Below are 19636 nucleotides of genomic sequence, written 5' to 3'. Positions count from 1 at the left end.
CTTTGTTTGTTTGTCCTTACAGCATTATCTCCCTTTATTCAGACCTGCTCTACATGATTTGCATACTGAATACGGAATGTTCTACAATTAAACTCTGAAAAGAATAATTTACCGTCTCTGTTTGTTTTATATCTGTTTAAATTATCTAATGAATAAGGAATGTTTTATTTGTCTTGTTTGAAAAGAAAAATAATCAAGAATGAACTGGTGTATATATACTGTACATGTAGAAAAGATTAGTTGGGTTTTTGCCAGATTATCTTTGGGTACCTGTGCATGTTCCTGTTTGTTTGGCTGAAGTTTTTTTGTTCTGCATGAGTTAAACAAAAAAAAAAATTCTCTGTTTTTGTGGTGTTCATTCTGATCAGATTTTAATTTCTCTTATTACAGCTTTTGTTGCCTCATACAGGGCTTAATCATTATTAGATTGTCAATGTTACATCTTGATTAATTAAGATTAAAATTTAAAAACAAATTATTTATATTTGTTTGGCAGTTTCCCAATACTTATATATAAAAATATACAAAAATGTATCTCTAAAGGATCTGTTATTCCTAGATGAATATACACTTTAAATACACATAGTAATACCTTTATAAAAAACTAATTTATGTACCTGTCTATGTTATCACTTTTCAGTGATGATTTTATAATACTAAAAAACACTACAATAGCATTACAAATTTTATAAAACAGCTCCTGCTATTGAGCTTCTAACATTGGGTACATGTGCTCTTTTTTTACAGCACATTCAGCATAGACGAGATGTCGTCGGGGTCTGGAGGGGGACCTCTCAACATCATCCTTCCCCTTTTAACCTCCAGCAATGTCAGTCTGGATCTGGCCGCCCATAGTGACACCTTGCAGTTTGCTGGCAATTTAGTGGCAGGTATATACTGTAAAATATTTTTACATCTCTCTCTCTCTCAGCACAAATGGTAAGAAAAAAAGAGGAGATAAAGCAAAGATGAAATGAGCAAAGTTGAGATGACCACATTTCAATTATTTGATTTAAATGTATGTTACATGGTTCTCATTTTAGCTTTAAGAAGTTTGAAGTTTTAATGCTTTGCTTTCAGGTGCTGTATACAGGTGTATGCAGCCTGTTGATGACTCCAGCTCTGGGAGTGAGGGTGATGGGATCAAGTGGGCGGCGGTCTCTGACCGACTTCTGGTCCCACTCCTGGACCAGCTGTTTTACCACATCGCCAGGTTAGTTAATATTCAAACTATGCTCAAATTGGTGTATATATACATACTAGAGTTTAAAAAAAACATTGATTTTAAGATAATACAGTAATCTTTCAGCTAAATTAATATTAAAGAATTTTGCCCATCTATATATACATGTACCTGTACACTAGATGCAGTGATGTATAAATACAATGTACCAGGAATTTTAATGGTCTTTTAATGGTCTTCTGTTCAATACATGTACTGAAATCCACAAAAGTTGACATTCAGCAAATATTGATGAAACCACAGGAGACTTGAATTTTAATGCTTATAGCATCAACAAAAGTTATGACATGATACATATCATATACATGTGAAATATTGTTTGACGAATGTATTGGACTTTTACATTTGTGATACATTTCCAGGGTCCTGAATTGCTGTGTCCATGTGATAGATGAACAGGTGCCAGGCCCCACCCCTGTCAAACCCTCCTTGCCCTCCCTACCTAATGCTCCCTCCCTCAGTCCTATTAAAAGAAAAAACAAAGTGGACAGTCCCAATGATTCTCCGGCCAAAGGAGGCACTCCTGATGGCAAAACTCCCTCAAAACAGCAGAAAGGTCAGTAGGCTTCTCGCAAAATAAAAAAAATTACATGATGAGAGAAGACTTTGTATCACATATATAGTACAGTAAAACACACTTATAACGAACATGCTTTTGATGAATTGACGCTAACAGCGGAGTGAATTTCATTCCCCGTGACTTTATTACATGTTGTAAACTTGACGGATATAACGAATTACGCTTACAACGAAGTAAAATTGCCCCTGTCTGGGACTTCATTATAAGTGTGTTTTACTGTAAATCTATTTTCCTGAAATGAAATCATCTGTTTGAATATTATATTCATGCCGTTAATTTTTTGTGAGGTAAAAAAAAGATGCTTCACTCTTCTTTACATTTTCATCTCTTTTTCTGTACAATACATGAAAATATAATCCTTTTTTGAAAGTTGTAAATAGCCTTTTATTTTGATAATGGTTTTGTTATTACACAGAGAAAGAAAAAGAACAAGAGAAAGAGAAGGAGAAGACCAAAAAAGACTCCTTGGGGGTGTTCCACAGTATGCCTCATTACATGAAGTTGTATGATGTGTTAAAGGGAGCTTACTCTAACTACAAGGCAGGTTGAAGTTTGCTAGTGAAGAGAAAGCTTAAGAGTCGTGTAGTGTGTTGGGTTGATTTGATAAGGATACTTTTCAATTGAAAACATATGGTACAGAAAAAATCCATTCCCCATCAGGATAAATAAGACACATTGATACAATATTTTATTCAAATTACACTTTCTTTTCCCACATTGCTTATATTCTATATTTTACTTAATGATTTTGAGATACAATTTTCAGTTGATACATCACATCTTGTGATTTTTTGGGCCATAACAATGTGACATCTATGACTTTTGCATGCAATTAAACTAAATCATAATTTCAAATTTTGCGTATTTACTTGTAAAGAACAGTAGGAAATGTCAGTATCTGATTGGTGTATTTGCCTGACAGGTGTCCCTGGATCTGACCGTGACCGACAAGTTCTGTAGTCTTCTCCACACTTCACTGGTCACGCTGTCACAGATACTGGAAATCACCACCCTGGAGGACATAGGGAAGTACGCTGATGAGATCCTCCAGTACCTTAAGACTACCATTGTCTTGGAGCCCACTGAATCCATCAGATGTGTTCAGCAGGTGGCTCGCAATTTATCTTTTTCCTCATCATATATTAAAAGAAAAAGTTTTTAACCAGACTAAAAATCAATTTAAAAAAGGGCAGTTTTTATGTTTGTTAATTTAAGACATAAAAATTGTCAATGTTTAATTTTATAATCTGGTACATTAAATTTTAAATAAGTGTAATTTTAATTTGAATTAAGAAAGTTTTGAGTTTGTACATGTATAATTGAGTGTTAAAAGTAGATGGAATAATTTTTAAAACAGTGATTTCAATGCTAGTTCCTTTCCCCTGTTTCAGCTACTCAAAGCCCTATTTGGAACAAACTTGATCTGTCAGTGGGAGCCTCAGCATTTACAGAACTTGTCCGGGAAGCCTGGGAAAGCAGCCCGCCTGACAGGCAACAACAAACCCGGGCAGTACTACTTCTGTTTTACCCAGCCTTACACACAGTTCACGCAGTCCCTGGCCGGGGCTACCTTCAAAGCCTCCTCCCACACAGAGCAGGAAGAATCCTCAGGGTGAGGATATTGGGAATATTTTGGGAATTGGTTAAATGTAAAAATGAAAACAATTTAAAACATGGAAATTTTCTTCCAGTGGTAATTTAAGCTAAATAAGCAAGGAGAAAGTATCAAAAAGAATATTCACCTAGGAACTGACTAGTTTTACAGATCTTTTTTTACAGAGAAAAATATCTACAAGTACAAATGTATTCATGTATTATTTATTGTTGAAATATTACCTACTTGTATTGTTTCCACACTGGAAGTGCTTGTTAACAGCACAGAGAAATGTCCATTTTTACAGGAACCTGCATCAAATTTTTGAAATTGTATAATGTTAAACAAGCAATAGAAGTAAAAGGGGGATTTTCATGTTTTCATGAATTTATATGCAATTTTCCAAATTTACCAAGACGAAAGCCCAATAACTTCTGATTTACTTTGATATAGAGCTTTGAGCACTTTACGGAAATGTATAGAGAGGAAACTACCAGCAGTCCTAAGACCAAACAGTAAAACTGAAAAAGTAGGTCAAAACTTCAAATTACCGGTTTTTATCTTTGTAGTTGTAGCCATCAATAAAGCATAGAGATTATGAAAGATACTGGTATTTTAAATTATTCAACAAATTTTCATTTCATTTGAATTGGTTATAAGAATAAATATAGATCACTGTGTTTGTTTAAGTTCACTTAGGGAGACATGTCCTGTGATGAATTATTGAAAGTCACAAATCTCTGTAGTACAATTGTATCTGGCTATAATACAGACCATTTCATCATAGTCTCTAAAGAGATTTTGATATGTTCTCTCAATAGTCCACCATTGCTTCTTACATTCGACTGTTTGAGCCTCTGGTCATCAAAGCCCTGAAGCAGTACACAGTATCTAGTGGCCTTGACCTCCAGCAGCAAGTCCTTGACCTCCTGAGTCAGCTGATCCAGCTAAGGGTCAACTACTGTCTCCTGGACTCGGATCAAGTGTTCATAGGGTTTATCATCAAGCAGCTGGAGTTCATAGAGGAAGGGCAAATCAGGTAAGTTTTAAATAATACTGTAGATTATTTCAATGTTTACAAAAGATTTTTAAGTGTTGGAATCCTACCATGGCAAACATATTGTATTAAAAATACACATTCTTGCGTTTTAGCTGTTAAAAATGATTCATTAATAAAAGCAACCAATAAAAAACCCCACCACATCTGTATTTTTATGACTTCTTATCAACCACTTATTTTGCTTTTTAAAAACAGGCCAGTAATTGGATGACCTTGTATTTTTGACAGGAATTCGGAAACTCTAATTCCAAACATCTTTAGTTTCTTGGTGATGCTCTCCTATGAGAAGACTCACAGTAAATCAATCATAGCGATGCCCAAGATAATACAGCTGTGTGACGGGATCATGGCCAGTGGACTACAACCAGTGTCTCACGGTACTGTTCATCTGTTCTACACCCAACCCTTGCCCCTCAATCACCCCCAACTCATCCAAATTCAAAAAAATTTGCACTAACAAATTAACCAATTACACCCAACTCTTGCCCCTCAATGACCCCCCTCCTCATCCCAGTTCAAAAACATTTCCATTAACAAACTAAGCAATTCAATTTTTTCTAGCAAAAATTAAGTTCTTCAAGCATTGCCAAATTATGACAACCAGATTAAGAAGGGAATTAACTCCATTTTTAACTTAATTCCTAAAATATTCTCCTTTTGATATCTGACAATAGAAATGAAATAATAATCTGATTGCTTAGTAATATTTTTAAAATTCTGGCCTGGTAACGGACCTAAAATTACATGTATATTCTTTGACCATGTCTCTCGTTTTGTAAATTTTACTCATACATGTGCAAAACCATCTTAGAAAGAATGTAAAACCATAAGGAATGCTATTCAAGTACAGTATTCACAAGAACACTATTTTGTGTTGACAGCCATTCCTGCCCTGAGGCCAGTTGTGTTTGACCTGTTTTTGTTGCGCGGGGGCAACAAACCCGACATCAGTCGAGACCTGGAGACTCAGAGGGAGGTGCTGGTGTCCATGCTGCTCCGACTTATCCAGTACTACCAGGTACGACTCCACTACCTGTGGTTGTTCTGCTCTGCCTCTGTTCTATATACATTGTACTGGTAATTAAGAGACTAAACAAAAGGAATATTGTAAAATATGATGTGGATTTATTAATTGTTGCCTTTCAAATCTAGCATTGTAGTCATTTGATATCCAAGCATAGAAATATTGCAGTTGGTGAAGCATTTTCTATTTGATGGCATTGACCCTGATTAAATATTTTTAATGTTTTTGCAGACATTGGACTTGTTAGTGGTGGTTCTACAGCAGAGTAAGAAGGAGAGTGAGGAACGCTGGAAGAGGCTGTCCAGACAGATCACAGACACTCTCCTACCTGCCCTCATCAGTAATCAGGTATGTCAGGTATACCCACCCTCATCAGTAATCAGGTATGTCAGGTATACCCACCCTCACCAATAATCAGGTATGTCAGGTATACCCATCCTCATCAGTAATCAGGTATGTCAGGTATACCCACCCTCATCAGTAATCAGGTATGTCAGGTATACCCACCCTCACCAGTAATCAGGTATGTCAGGTATACCCACCCTCATCAGTAATCAGGTATGTCAGGTATACCCACCCTCACCAGTAATCAGGTATGTCAGGTATACCCATCCTCATCAGTAATCAGGTATGTCAGGTATACCCACCCTCATCAGTAATTAGGTATGTCAGGTATACCCACCCTCATCAGTAATCAGGTATGTCAGGTATACCCACCCTCACCAATAATCAGGTATGTCAGGTATACCCACCCTCATCAGTAATCAGGTATGTCAGGTATACCCACCCTCACCAATAATCAGGTATGTCAGGTATACCCACCCTCACCAATAATCAGGTATGTCAGGTATACCCACCCTCATCAGTAATCAGGTATGTCAGGTATACCCACCCTCATCAGTAATCAGGTATGTCAGGTATACCCACCCTCATCAGTAATCAGGTATGTCAGGTATACCCACCCTCACCAGTAATTAGGTATGTCAGGTATACCCACCCTCATCAGTAATCAGGTATGTCAGGTATACCCACCCTCATCAGTAATCAGGTATGTCAGGTATACCCACCCTCACCAGTAATTAGGTATGTCAGGTATACCCACCCTCATCAGTAATCAGGTATGTCATGTATACCCACCCTCACCAGTAATCAGGTATGTCAGGTATACCAAACCTAACCAGTAACAGGTATGGCAGGTATACCAAACCTAACCAGTAATCAGGTATGTCAGGTATACCAACCTTCACCAGTAATCAGGTATGTCAGGTATACCAACCTTCACCAGTAATCAGGTATGTCAGGTATACCAACCCTCACCAGTAATCAGGTATGTCAGGTATACCAACCCTCACCAGTAATCAGGTATGTCAGGTATACCAACCCTCATCAGTAATCAGGTATGTCAGGTATACCAACCTTCACCAGTAATCAGGTATGTCAGTAATCAGGTATGTCAGGTATACCAACCTTCACCAGTAATCAGGTATGTCAGGTATACCAACCTTCACCAGTAATCAGTTATGTCAGGTATACCCACCCTCATCAGTAATCAGGTATGTCAGGTATACCCACCCTCATCAGTAATCAGGTATGTCAGGTATACCCACCCTCACCAGTAATTAGGTATGTCAGGTATACCCACCCTCATCAGTAATCAGGTATGTCAGGTATACCCACCCTCATCAGTAATCAGGTATGTCAGGTATACCCACCCTCACCAGTAATTAGGTATGTCAGGTATACCCACCCTCATCAGTAATCAGGTATGTCATGTATACCAAACCTAACCAGTAACAGGTATGGCAGGTATACCAAACCTAACCAGTAATCAGGTATGTCAGGTATACCAACCTTACCAGTAATCAGGTATGTCAGGTATACCAACCTTCACCAGTAATCAGGTATGTCAGGTATACCAACCTTCACCAGTAATCAGGTATGTCAGGTATACCAACCCTCACCAGTAATCAGGTATGTCAGGTATACCAACCCTCACCAGTAATCAGGTATGTCAGGTATACCAACCCTCACCAGTAATCAGGTATGTCAGGTATACCAACCTTCACCAGTAATCAGGTATGTCAGTAATCAGGTATGTCAGGTATACCAACCTTCACCAGTAATCAGGTATGTCAGGTATACCAACCTTCACCAGTAATCAGTTATGTCAGGTATACCAGCCCTCACCAGTAACAGGTATGTCAGTTATACCAACCTTCACAAACAATCAGGTGTGTCAGGTATACTGGCTCTCACCAGTAATCAGGTATGTTCGGTATATCTGCCCTTACTAGTAATCAGGTGCTTTTTTGTATGTAGACATAGTACTGGAATATCTGACACACATTTGTAAATATTCTGACATTGTCAGAATATATATCAGATATTGAAGCACTAATAAGTAATCAGTTTCTTGTATGTCAGATATACCAGCCCTGACTATGTATCATGTATGTCAGATATACTGACCCTCAACTACTAATCAGGTACTTTTATGTCAGTAAATATGTCAGACATATCAGCCCTCACCAGTAATCAGGTATTTGTATGTCAGTAAATTTGTCAGACATATCAGCCCTCACTAGTAATCAGGTACTTGTGTATGTCAGTAAATATGTCAGACATATCAGCCCTCACCAGTAATCAGGTACTTATGCAATAATATGCATATGTATTTCAGTTATTCAGACATTAATCTGGTGCTTTGCTTCCTCACACATCACACACTCGTACCAACCTATAGTTTGTATTTTGATTGTGAAATTGTATTAACCAGCTTGTGAACACAAACTGGATTGCAAAAGACTAAAAACTGTTCTGTTGATTCCTTTCATTTCATTTATACTTGTATATAAATGGTTTCATTCATTATTTTTTTTTATTACAAAGGTAAACCTAGACAACTCCGACTCACTAGACGTCCTACATCGACTGTTTGAATGCCTGGCTCCCATTGTATTCAGACCAGTGGATATCCTTCTGAAAACATTGTTACAAGCTCCAACAGGCATAGTAAGTCGCAGTCACTTAAATGTTTGAAAAAAAAACAATTAAAAACCTCTTTACACATATCTCATGGTTTGTCACCTTGAAAAAAAGAAAACTGCATGCACATGTAGTAACACTTTGTAGGAGGTAGTTGTATTTCAAACCCTTAGTATTGCTTTGAGTTTAGGGATGTTCTCAGTGAATTGCGTTTTGTTTAAGGATATACTGACATAATTGCTTTGCATTTAGGGAAGCCTTGAGAACCTTCAGCGATGGATGTGCCTGGTGTTGTCTGTGATTCGAGTGTTAATGGCTCAGTCCAAGGAGGAGGTGATCCTTTCACGTCTGACTGAGCTCAGAATCCGACTGGCTCTCTTCAAAACTCCTGTCTCCAAAATGTCCGACGAACAGAAGCAAATTGTTCTGGATTTGACACCAGAGCAAATTCTGGCCAGGTAAGTTACACAGTAAAACATACTTGCAGCAAAGTTTTAAGGAGAAATTGATTTGTTATAAACATAATTTGAAAAGTCTCATAAGTAAGCAATACATTTTAAGACAAAACTGAATTAATACTACTTTTCTGTTAACCTGAATTCATTGCAAGTTCGTTGACCGCAACACTGTCACACTGTTTCTGACTAGTTGTGATTTTTCTCCATTTAGAAATTTAAGCTTAACAATTTTCAACTGTTTTACTTGATTTTTGTAGATTTCTGGTACAAGTGATAGGGAAATGTCTGGAGATGATCATAGAACATGAGTGGTCGTATCTTGGGTCACATGACCACGCTCACTTCCTGTCTCAACAACTGTCCCAACTCCTGCTGTACATCACACACATGTTCCAGTCAGGTAGGAGGGACTATAGATTGTATTAATACTGTTATACAGATAGGAAGATGCAGTGTACTACCTTTAATAAGGTTATACACATTGAAGAATCATACATCACAGTATTTAGTCAAGTTCGTGTTGGCTTTAGCTTAGTAATAATGGTTTGAATAAAATTTATCTTTTTGTATAGGAAGTTCAACGTTTTACTATCTTGAACAGTTTTGTATGAATATAGACCTGCTGTGTAATAAAAAAAAAAACCCACTTTATTCTTCAAAAAACTTGTTCAAGTGATGGCACCATGCATATTTTTTGTTCAATATAGGTATGTTTAGAAAAGTGGCAAATTGTGCCCTGCAGATTGCTCGAGAGGAAGAAAAAGAGGGTTTCTACAGCCTCAGAGAGCTCAATCGTCACTTCCTGTTGCTCTCCATGACAATGCCGACCTTGACCTTACAGTGGTGTAACATCCTGATCCTCCTGAATTACGACAACCAAAGTCTGTGGAGTGATGTGATGCAGACCCCTAATAGACACCTCAAACCGGGCACAAGGTACAGGGATTCATCGGTATACTTAAGAAATAAACAACGTTATGTAGTGAACATGGCGTTATATTTGCATTTCCATTGTTCTTTCCCACTGTAAGCCCATACGGAGGAGCTGCAATTATTTCTCTATAATCGCAATTGCTCTGTCAGTATACTATGACGTCATAAAGGTGTAACGTTATATATACTTTTCCATGACGTTATAGATTTAAACCACTATACGATACATCATGTGTTTTTCTCCAACTCCATTAAAATTGACGTATTTACATGTAATATTAAAACATGTTTTTGATAACATTTTAAAGGAATTACTTTTATAACATATCATTGATTCTGTTAACAAATCTATGTGAATTAAAAAGATACATTACAGTCTGAATGTTTACTTTTGATGTAATAGCTAAATGTCAAGGTCTAGGCTAATATAGGGTATTTGCGAGTGGTAAAATGCAAATATAAGTAATAAACAACGATTATTTAGTGAACATGGCGTTATGAATAGCAACTGCTCTGCTGGCATATTTTCCATGATGCGCTAGCGCGCATCATGGAATATGCCAACAGAGCAATTGCTATTCATAACGCCATGTTCACTAAATAACGTTGTTTATTTCTTAAATGAATAGCAATTGCTCTGTTGGCATATTCCATGATGCGCGCTAGCGCATCATGGAAAATATGCCAGCAGAGCAGTTGTTATTCATAACGCCATGTTCACTAAATAATCGTTGTTTATTACTTATATTTGCATTTTACCACTCGCAAATACCCTGTATTAGCCTAGACCTTGACATTTATAGCTATTACATCAAAAGTAAACATTCAAACTGTAATGTATCTTTTTAATTCACATAGATTTGTTAACAGAATCAATGATATGTTATAACAGTAATTCCTTTAAATTGTTATCAAAAACATGTTTTAATATTACATGTAAATACGTCAATTTTAATGGAGTTGGAGAAAAACACATGATGTATCGCATAGTGGTTTAAATCTATAACGTCATGGAAAAGTATATATAACGTTACACCTTTATGACGTCATAGTATACTGACAGAGCAATTGCGATTATAGAGAAATAATTGCAGCTCATCCGTATGGGCTTACAGTGGGAATGAACAATGGAAATGCAAATATATGTATATACACGACAAGTAACAGGAATTTAAATATTCTTAAAAGTATCTCATTGAAATTAGGGTGTCATTCACTATCCAATTGGTCAATGTTATGTACATGTATATGAAATAGAAATATTTAAAAAAGAAAAAGATCCATTGTACTCCTTCACTTTAATCATCAAAATTTGATTTTGTTTCTGTGAAACAAAATGTCAAATTTTAACCAAACTTGGTACAAGTATGTAGAGTCCGTAAGAAAAATGTGCTTTTCTTATTATAGTAAAAAAATATAACCAATATCTCTCCTCCAAGGGGAGATGAATAATCAGGAGTTCTTTTGAGAGTTGGCTGTCCTCCTCACTCATGCATGCCTGTACCCTCTGTCAGCCTTTGCTCTCTGTTTTCAGTCAGTCCACCAGTCATGAGGCCCACCCTGTGGCAGAGACTCATTGCTGTAACCAAGAAATCCTACGCAGAGGTGGAATCATTCTTTTCTGTGATTTTGTGGTCAGTAATCTGTTAGATATGTAGATAAGACTTGATTACTTATGTCCTTGCAAATAGACTTGTAGCTTTAACAGATTTAAACATGTACTAGGGTACTTCAATTGATTTTTAGAAAAAAGTTATTTTGCAACAGTTGAAAATTAATTACAATGAAAAACTTAATGAGAAAAGCATAAAGTGTTCAGCAGAAATGTTTTGAAGATTGATTTTTTTTTATCAATTTTTACAAATTTCTTTCTAAACAAATAATGCATGCACATATCTGTACCATTAATGGTCTTGAAAGCTGTTTGATAATGATAAAAAGATCACTGGTATGTTGTAACAAAGAGCTGGCGTTGTGTTACAGTGTGAGAACATGTTGGACGCTGAACACATGACCTGGTTAGTGATTAACCATGTGACTGACCTAATTCAGCTGTCCCGGGAATCCCCTGTCCAGGACTTCATCAGGTAAACAATTATATGTAATGAAGCACAGAATCGAAACCTTATCTGTTCACACATAAAATGTGGATATAATGTACCAAGTTATTGTTATACTTAAGTCCACTCAAATTAAAGATATGCATGTAATGATACGGTATGTGCATAAATAAAGTATTAATTTCTCTATGTTTTCAGTGCAATACACAGGAACTCTGCTGCCAGTTGTCTGTTCATTCAGGCTATTCATTCCAGAGGCCAAGATGTCTCCAAGGTATGCCACAAGTTGTTTTAGTCTTTTGAAACCTCTTTCTGAAAAAAATATTGATAGCTATAACAGTTTAATGGCTTGTTTTGAGGTAACCCTTTTCTGAACTGATTGATGTTTTGTGACAGCCGTCGCTGATCAAGAAGACAATGAAGTGTGTGGAGGCCATTCACCTCAGCCAGACAGGTGCCCTTTTGACCTTGTTGATTGACAAGTTCTTGAACACCCACCATCTGTCTGTGGCCCGCCTATGTGATACCATAGCCTGTCATCGCGTGGAGATGTTACTGGCCGACAATTTCGAGGTTTGTTGCACAGTGTGATTACGGTTTCTTCTGGCTGTAGATAGTGTAGAAATTACAAGCTCTTTTTTTTATAAATAAAATAAAATAATTTTATTCAGGGTACATGTATGTTACAGCACACTATTTGTTTTACATGTTTTCTTTTTTTTGTAATTTCATATTAATCTTGTCAGGATGCCAAAAAGCAGTTGCCAGTAGTTGATTTAGACAAACTCCTGAAGTTTATGGACACCCACTCATTGTTAAAGAGGTACGTTTTATTCTCAGAATAGAAGAAATACAAAAAGTATTCATTTGTATTATAAACTAACTTTTACTCACTTTTGAGAAAGTTTTAGTTTTTGTGAGAATTTGCAAGTGCCTTGTTGTCATGTCTCCTTGGAAAACAGTATTTAAGTGTCTGTTGTAATTGTATCAACATAGATGTAGGTGTGTATGGTTATGAAAACTTGTCACAGCTAAAAAGTTTATCATTGAATAAACATGAAATGAAAGTATCTCTAATAAAAGTTGGTTGATGACAGTATGCAAAACATGGTTCTGATGATATTTACACATCCACTAGGTGTTATTTAGAACCTAGGACTCAGTAGTATAATTTGATTGAAGGTGGAAGAACAATTACATACACATGTGCACTATACACATGTACAGTTTACATGTAAGTGTGTGTATCGAAGGATAAGGAGTGTTTTGTTTATATTAGCAAACATGTTCATGTATGTCTATGAAAAATTACTTTTGTCTAAGCAGACATGCTAGCTTGTACATGTATGTCTATAGAAAGATACAGACTGTTTCTTTTGTCTTAGCAGACATGCTTTGTTGTACATGTACATGTATGTCAATGAAAAGATAAGGAATGTGTCTTTTGTCTTGGCAGACATGCTAGGTTGTACATATGCATGTATTTGTCTATAGACAGGTAAGAAGTTTCTTTTATGTTGGCAGACATGCTAGGTTGTACATGTGCATGTATGTATCTATGGACAGGTAAGGAGTTTCTTTTATGTTGGTAGACATGCCCGGTTGGTGTCCCTGCTACAGAAGCTGAGGGGGACACTGAACCCCGAGACCTCCCTGTCCCTGTGTAAAGGGGCCAGCCATCCTGTGCTCCACCAGACAGAGTGCGTCCACAACCAGATGGACAAGGTAAGGGAATACCTGCCACATGTACCTGTGTGTGTAAATGGAGCCATACCTTTATGCAACTTGTTGCAAAGGAGATATTCATGTAGCTTCATAAACTCTGTGTATGTAGGTGTGTTTTAGTGTGTTTTTAGTGTACAAAACTTTGTGGGCAAGATTAAAAAAAAATTTAGCACTCATAATCCTTTAACTTTGCATACTTCTTCAGCAGTGCAACAAGTCAAATCCTATTTTATTCTATAGTTATCTGAGTTAATCCTTGAGACATCAGATATTTTCAAGTATATACATGTACGACTTAAATTTTATGTTTTAGTTAACTATAGAACACAACAAAAAAAGTTAATTTGATTTTCAATGCAGAGAAACACTTCTTGTTTCTGAGGAGATGCTTTACTTGGGGATGCCCATTATTTACAACTGAACAAAAAATCTGAGTTTAGTATTTAATACTTTTACATGTGTGTGTTTGTCTTTTTGTGTAGGACATGTACCTGTCTCTAGTGAAGTACCAGTGCTTTCACCCTGACTCCAGTCCCCGGGAGTGCAGCCTACTGCTACACAAGCTGGAGTACGCCGAGATACTGGCAATTACCATGACCAAGGTAAGTGTAGACGGACATGGCTTATAAGGAAATAACATGTTCCCAAAACAATTGACTTGTGTAAAATTTTGTTTTAAATAATTTGATGGAGATCGATATACTTCATATAATTTCTTCTTGAGATTAAAGAAATTTTCATTTTAAACTTGATATTGATTTTATGCCTCTGAAAATCATAGTACATACTGTGTATATACCGGTAGGTAATCCAACTCATTTTAAAGACTTATCGGATAAACTTTGTGACAATTGATCAGTTGCAGCAGTGACTGGTATTATTTTGTTGATGTGACCCATCACATGTTTTGAGTTTGGAAGGTATGGTTACTAGTAATATAGATGATATAATCCAGTTATTCCACTCTCTCATTGACTTTTCTAGGAGTTCAGTTTGGACATTTTGTCGGAATGCTTGATCCTGGGGATCAAACACACCCTGATAAAGAGTACGGACTCGGTGACCGTGCTGGACAGCGAGGGGAACCAGGTGCTCCAGGAGCCGGTCACCGACAATCTCTTCCAGGCCGCCCAGCTGACCTTGACCCGACACATCAATTACGTCATCAACCTCCTCCCCGTGCCCCACCAAATACTGAGCTTCTCGTCCCTCTACGTAAAGGAGAGTCAATATCAGGAGAAGATGAATGACGTCTTCTCCGACTCCTCGTGGAGGGACATGATTTTTTCCTTGACAAAGACACTGAACTGTTATTTACAGTCTTTGGCGAGGTTGCCATGGAAACCAGACATTCCTGTGGAATCTCACTGTGATATTTGTAAATTTAGTGTACTTTGCATGGAGGTAAGACATCTGTGAATCATCTGTTTTAAATACCGGTAATAATTACTGGTAAAATAAACTGTAATATTTATTCACCAGTAGTTCTGTTCCTGTTGAGTTATACATTTTTGCCATGGGAGCATTATATTTACATGTAAATATGATGCACTTGTGATGCCTGATTCATAAATGATAATTGTTTCCACTTTTGGGAGTTCAGAATACTGGGTACATGTTTTTTTTTTATATAACTTTTGTACACGTTCTTTGAGAATGTTTTGGAATGTAAAAAATCAACATTGGGTCTAACAGAAGGGGGGGTGTTTTATTTTGAAATTTTAATGCTTTGACCACAGGGAGCAGTAAACTTTTTGCTTTAAATGTACTCAAAGTTTAAATATTGATTTCTGCAGCTGCTGTGTTGGATGTTTCACAATGACATACTGCCCACCTCAGAACAATTAAACACGTGCCTGATGTGTATGGCAGTCATCCTGCAGAATCAGCAACTCTCCGCTGTGATTGGTCAAAAAGATCATGTGTCGTGGGTAGCATCCATAGTTTCTTCTATCTACCAAGTCTTTCTATCATGTAAGTATTTGTTTGTGCTTTATGCCTTAACTTACATACAGACTACCGTATAACGGGTAATTTTTACTGCTGTGATTTTTTAAGAATTTGTCATAAAATAGGGTGACTTGAATTTTTACGCGTAATTTTTTTACGGATTGGACATGTCCGTAAAAATTAAAATCATCTGTGGTAAAAGAGGGGAAAATTTCACCATGACTTTGTCACATTTAACACACATACAAATCAGAAAATCGTTTTTTTGTTAACGATTCCTTATATTTATGATTGTGTTTATACATTTACCTTTATTTCATATGTGATATACACTTTACTTATTCCTATTTATCTGGGTATCATCATTGATGTACACCATGTGCTCGTTTCAGTTCAATTTACTGGGGAAAAAAGAAAGACAACTCCATTTCAAAATTTTTCACCTCTCTTTTTCTTTCTATCCCAACCAAAAAAAACATCTAGCTACTAACGTGGCATTATACGTAGTTTTAAAAAATACTCAAGACTGAATAGAAAGATCTGAACTGTTATCACCACGTGACCAAAAACTCTCAAATATATCTACATGTAAAGCCGTCAGGGACTGAGCTGAAGGTCATGAACATTACTCTCATAAGTTCGATGTAGAAAATTTACGTGCGGTGTTTTTTACAGGCTGAAACTCGGCCATTCAGTCAACTAAATGATAACTGGATGGTCTCGAAAGGTGACTGAATGGCATAGCAATTCCATTCAGTCACATTTCAGTTGACTGAATGGCAGAGGTTCATCCTGGGTTTTTACTTCTGTGAAAATTTATGCGTTTAATTTTTACGGATTTATAAAACTCGTAAAAATTAGCAGCACGTAAAAAATACCCGTTATACGGTATTTGTTACTTGTAGATGATAATAAAGATACATGTCATTACAGTGTACATATGGAAATTGTTGGTTAAAATGTATACCTGAGTATTGATATTCTACTCTCTCTTTGTAAGAACTTAGTAATTGACATCAATGTTCAAGTTTGAGTCTTTTTCTGTTTTACTGACTAGGGTAGTTTTAGAATATAAAGAATCTATATAAACATTGAATTAATTTGCTATTTTAAAAGATTTATTGATGCAAATAAAAAAAAGTTGTTGCATGTAAAAAAGTTCTTGCTTGATATTATCCAACTTGTATTTTTGCTCCCAGTGGTACTCATTCCAGGAGACAAACTAGTCACAACAAGCCAAGAGTCGTTTGAGGAACCCAACAGTCAAAATGGTAGGTTTTGTTTCTTTATCAGGTGAATTGGCTACATTTGATGTAAGCTTTGATGTAAGGTGACATGTACTTCCATGATTATATCTGTATGTAAAAAAAAGTCCATTGTGCATAAACATGTTAATATTCTATTGTGTACATGTACATTTTCCAAAATTTTGAAATAAAATATTTGATATTAAAGCAGAATTAAATAAAAAAAACAAGGAAATTGCAAAACCTGTGAGTTGAATCATGATCTTTCTTTTTTCTTTTCCAGAATTATCTGTGATTGTCAAAGCCTGTGATCAGATTTCAGAACTTGTGCAATATCTGTTGTCCAGCAGTAGGAGTTCTTACTCAGTGCCACAGTTTGTTGACTGCCATCTCACTACCATCATCATATGTAAGTCAGCCATCTCACTACCATCATCATATGTAAGTCAGCCATCTCACTACCATCATCATATGTAAGTCAGCTATCTCACTACCATCATCATATGTAAGTCAGCCATCTCACTACCATCATCATATGTAAGTCAGCCATCTCACTACCATCATCATATGTAAGTCAGCCATCTCACTACCATCATCATATGTAAGTCAGCTACCTCACTACCATCATCATATGTAAGTCAGCTATCTCACTACCATCATCATATGTAAGTCAGCTATCTCACTACCATCATCATATGTAAGTCAGCTATCTCACTACCATCATCATATGTAAGTCAGCCATCTCACTACCATCATCATATGTTAGTCAGCCATCTCACTACCATCATCATATGTAAGTCAGCTACGTACAATAAACTTTAAAATTCCACCTCTAATCAGAGGAAGATTGACTGTCTTCCAATATACTGACTTTGTGAAATTTGACAACTTTTTGTCGGCTTGATGATATGGTGTTCATTTACTATAAACCAAGTGTTAATCATGATAACTTTATTTTGCAATTGACTAATAATTGAATGGGTAGTGTAGAAAATATTTTGCCAAGAAAAATCTATATTTAAACGGTAAACAAATTAAGGCATTAATAGACTAGTTGTCGCCAAGAATTTTTTGTGGCTACTAGACTCTCCTGAATGTCGCTTAGTTTGAACTCTCTCTTTCTCTCAAAAAAGCTGCTTTATGGTAAAGTGACTGTATTTGACCTCCTGTGTTACAGCATTAGCTCGCCTACCTGCCCTGAACAGTTACGCACGGACGCCCTCATTAGTCTGGAAGCTGGGATGGACCCCCACCCCCTCAGGCGAACTGAGGACGCACTTGCCTCCCTTGCCCGTGGATTATCTCAAAGATAAAGATGTCCTCAAAGAATTTGTGAGCAGGATTAATATGTTGGGTAAGAATGGAAAATTGATACACCCTGTTGGGAAATATCTTACATGACGTCAAGTGAGTGTTGGGGATTAATGGTCAAATAAAAAAAAGAGAGGTAGCATACTATGGGGACTTGCAAATGGATCTTAAAACGTTTGTATACTTTAGCTATGATATAAAGAATTTGATGTAATTTGATGGTAAGCATACTGGTTTTTTTGTAAAGTAAATCTAAAAGTTTACTCTTTGCAGTAAGCTTTTAAAAAATAAATATACACCGTTCACATCATGGTGTTAGTACTTTCTAGAACCTGACTGTAGTTGATTCTTTTATTTTGATTTCAATTTCTGTTGTGTTTGTTGACTTGTTACACTTGTTATCAGCATTGATTTGAAAACCCAGCTCCTGTATCTTTAACTGTTGTGTGTTACAGGGTGGATCAATCGGCAGCAGTTTGAGGAGACGTGGATGAGTTTGTTAGCAGTGTTGAACCCGGTCATAGAGGATGTCTCTGAACACATTCCTCAGGAGGTCAGTACAGAGAACTGTCCAGAGAAGTGTTTAACAGAACAGGCGCTCACAATTGCTTGCCGAAACTCCCCAATACCTGTTATCAAGTTTTGAATTGGCATTTGCTTGATCTGCTAAACAGGCCTCTGGTTTTGTGGTGTTAGAATAGCTCATATACAAATGCAAAGCCATATCCTGTATACTGTGGAATCGTTAGATTTCGTGGCAGCTCAATTTTAGTGGAATTCATGGGTACCTCTCACCCACGAATAACCATCCTCCAAGAAATAATAAATTAGAGTTATAATGTCATAATTTCTTTTGTAGGTATAAGAGATTGCACGAAATTACATACCTGTAAATTTTAAGCAATCCACGAAAATTGGCCCCCACGAATTTTAATGATTCCACAGCACATAAGTAGCTAAACAAATAGTGAGTGCTTCAGTCAAAGGGTGTTCTTTATCAACCAATTTATTAAAACCAAATAAGGTTAACCTGGTATTATGAATGGGTTACAAGTATCCAGACTTGTTGCATGCAAACTCTGGATCAGTACTCAACAAGCCATTTGTTAACTGATAAATGACAAGAACAATTCTTGGTTTACAGTAGCTAATTTAAACATTTGATAAAAATATGTGCTAAATTAAGAAACCTTAACAGCCTACCTTATGATAAAATATGAGATTTTTTCCTTCTGCAGGAAGAAATTGAGAGGTCTCAGTGTATGGTGATAGCTGTCAAAGCCATCACAGCCATGTTGTTACAGTCAACTTTGACCCCAGTTCCTGGTAACCCTAGCAACAGTGCATTTGAAGTTAGGCCAAGGGACAAACCTCTGGGCTTTCTTCATACAAGGTAAGGTGTACCCCCCCCCCCCCCCCAAAAAAAAAAAAATCTTAAGTGAATTGCTTACTGAAAGAAAAAAATT

At 36.6% G+C, this 19636-nt stretch overlaps 1 protein-coding gene across 2 annotated transcripts in view; it reads left to right on the top strand.

Annotated features, from left to right (window-relative positions):
• The window catches only part of LOC105336135 (huntingtin), a 35425-nt gene that overhangs the window by 9004 nt on the left and 6785 nt on the right, over positions 1-19636 (top strand). For both annotated transcript variants that reach the window (XM_066068054.1, XM_066068055.1), the window contains exons 18-46: positions 748-890; positions 1081-1213; positions 1606-1799; positions 2239-2363; positions 2746-2931; positions 3215-3435; positions 3871-3946; positions 4239-4456; positions 4706-4854; positions 5359-5495; positions 5733-5849; positions 8391-8513; positions 8739-8944; positions 9202-9344; positions 9652-9880; positions 11412-11511; positions 11861-11964; positions 12136-12211; positions 12334-12510; positions 12684-12760; positions 13530-13662; positions 14145-14264; positions 14647-15066; positions 15459-15636; positions 16812-16883; positions 17143-17268; positions 18037-18213; positions 18626-18723; positions 19409-19563. In XM_066068054.1, the coding sequence (XP_065924126.1) occupies positions 748-890; positions 1081-1213; positions 1606-1799; positions 2239-2363; positions 2746-2931; positions 3215-3435; positions 3871-3946; positions 4239-4456; positions 4706-4854; positions 5359-5495; positions 5733-5849; positions 8391-8513; positions 8739-8944; positions 9202-9344; positions 9652-9880; positions 11412-11511; positions 11861-11964; positions 12136-12211; positions 12334-12510; positions 12684-12760; positions 13530-13662; positions 14145-14264; positions 14647-15066; positions 15459-15636; positions 16812-16883; positions 17143-17268; positions 18037-18213; positions 18626-18723; positions 19409-19563 (4413 nt within the window). The remainder of the gene's footprint in view (positions 1-747; positions 891-1080; positions 1214-1605; positions 1800-2238; positions 2364-2745; positions 2932-3214; positions 3436-3870; positions 3947-4238; positions 4457-4705; positions 4855-5358; positions 5496-5732; positions 5850-8390; positions 8514-8738; positions 8945-9201; positions 9345-9651; positions 9881-11411; positions 11512-11860; positions 11965-12135; positions 12212-12333; positions 12511-12683; positions 12761-13529; positions 13663-14144; positions 14265-14646; positions 15067-15458; positions 15637-16811; positions 16884-17142; positions 17269-18036; positions 18214-18625; positions 18724-19408; positions 19564-19636) is intronic.

Source organism: Magallana gigas, chromosome 8, assembly GCF_963853765.1.
Source record: "Magallana gigas chromosome 8, xbMagGiga1.1, whole genome shotgun sequence".
In the NCBI taxonomy this organism is placed as follows: domain Eukaryota; kingdom Metazoa; phylum Mollusca; class Bivalvia; order Ostreida; family Ostreidae; genus Magallana; species Magallana gigas.
Note: the sequence above shows the minus strand (reverse complement) of the source record. Positions and strands in the feature narration are given on the sequence as shown.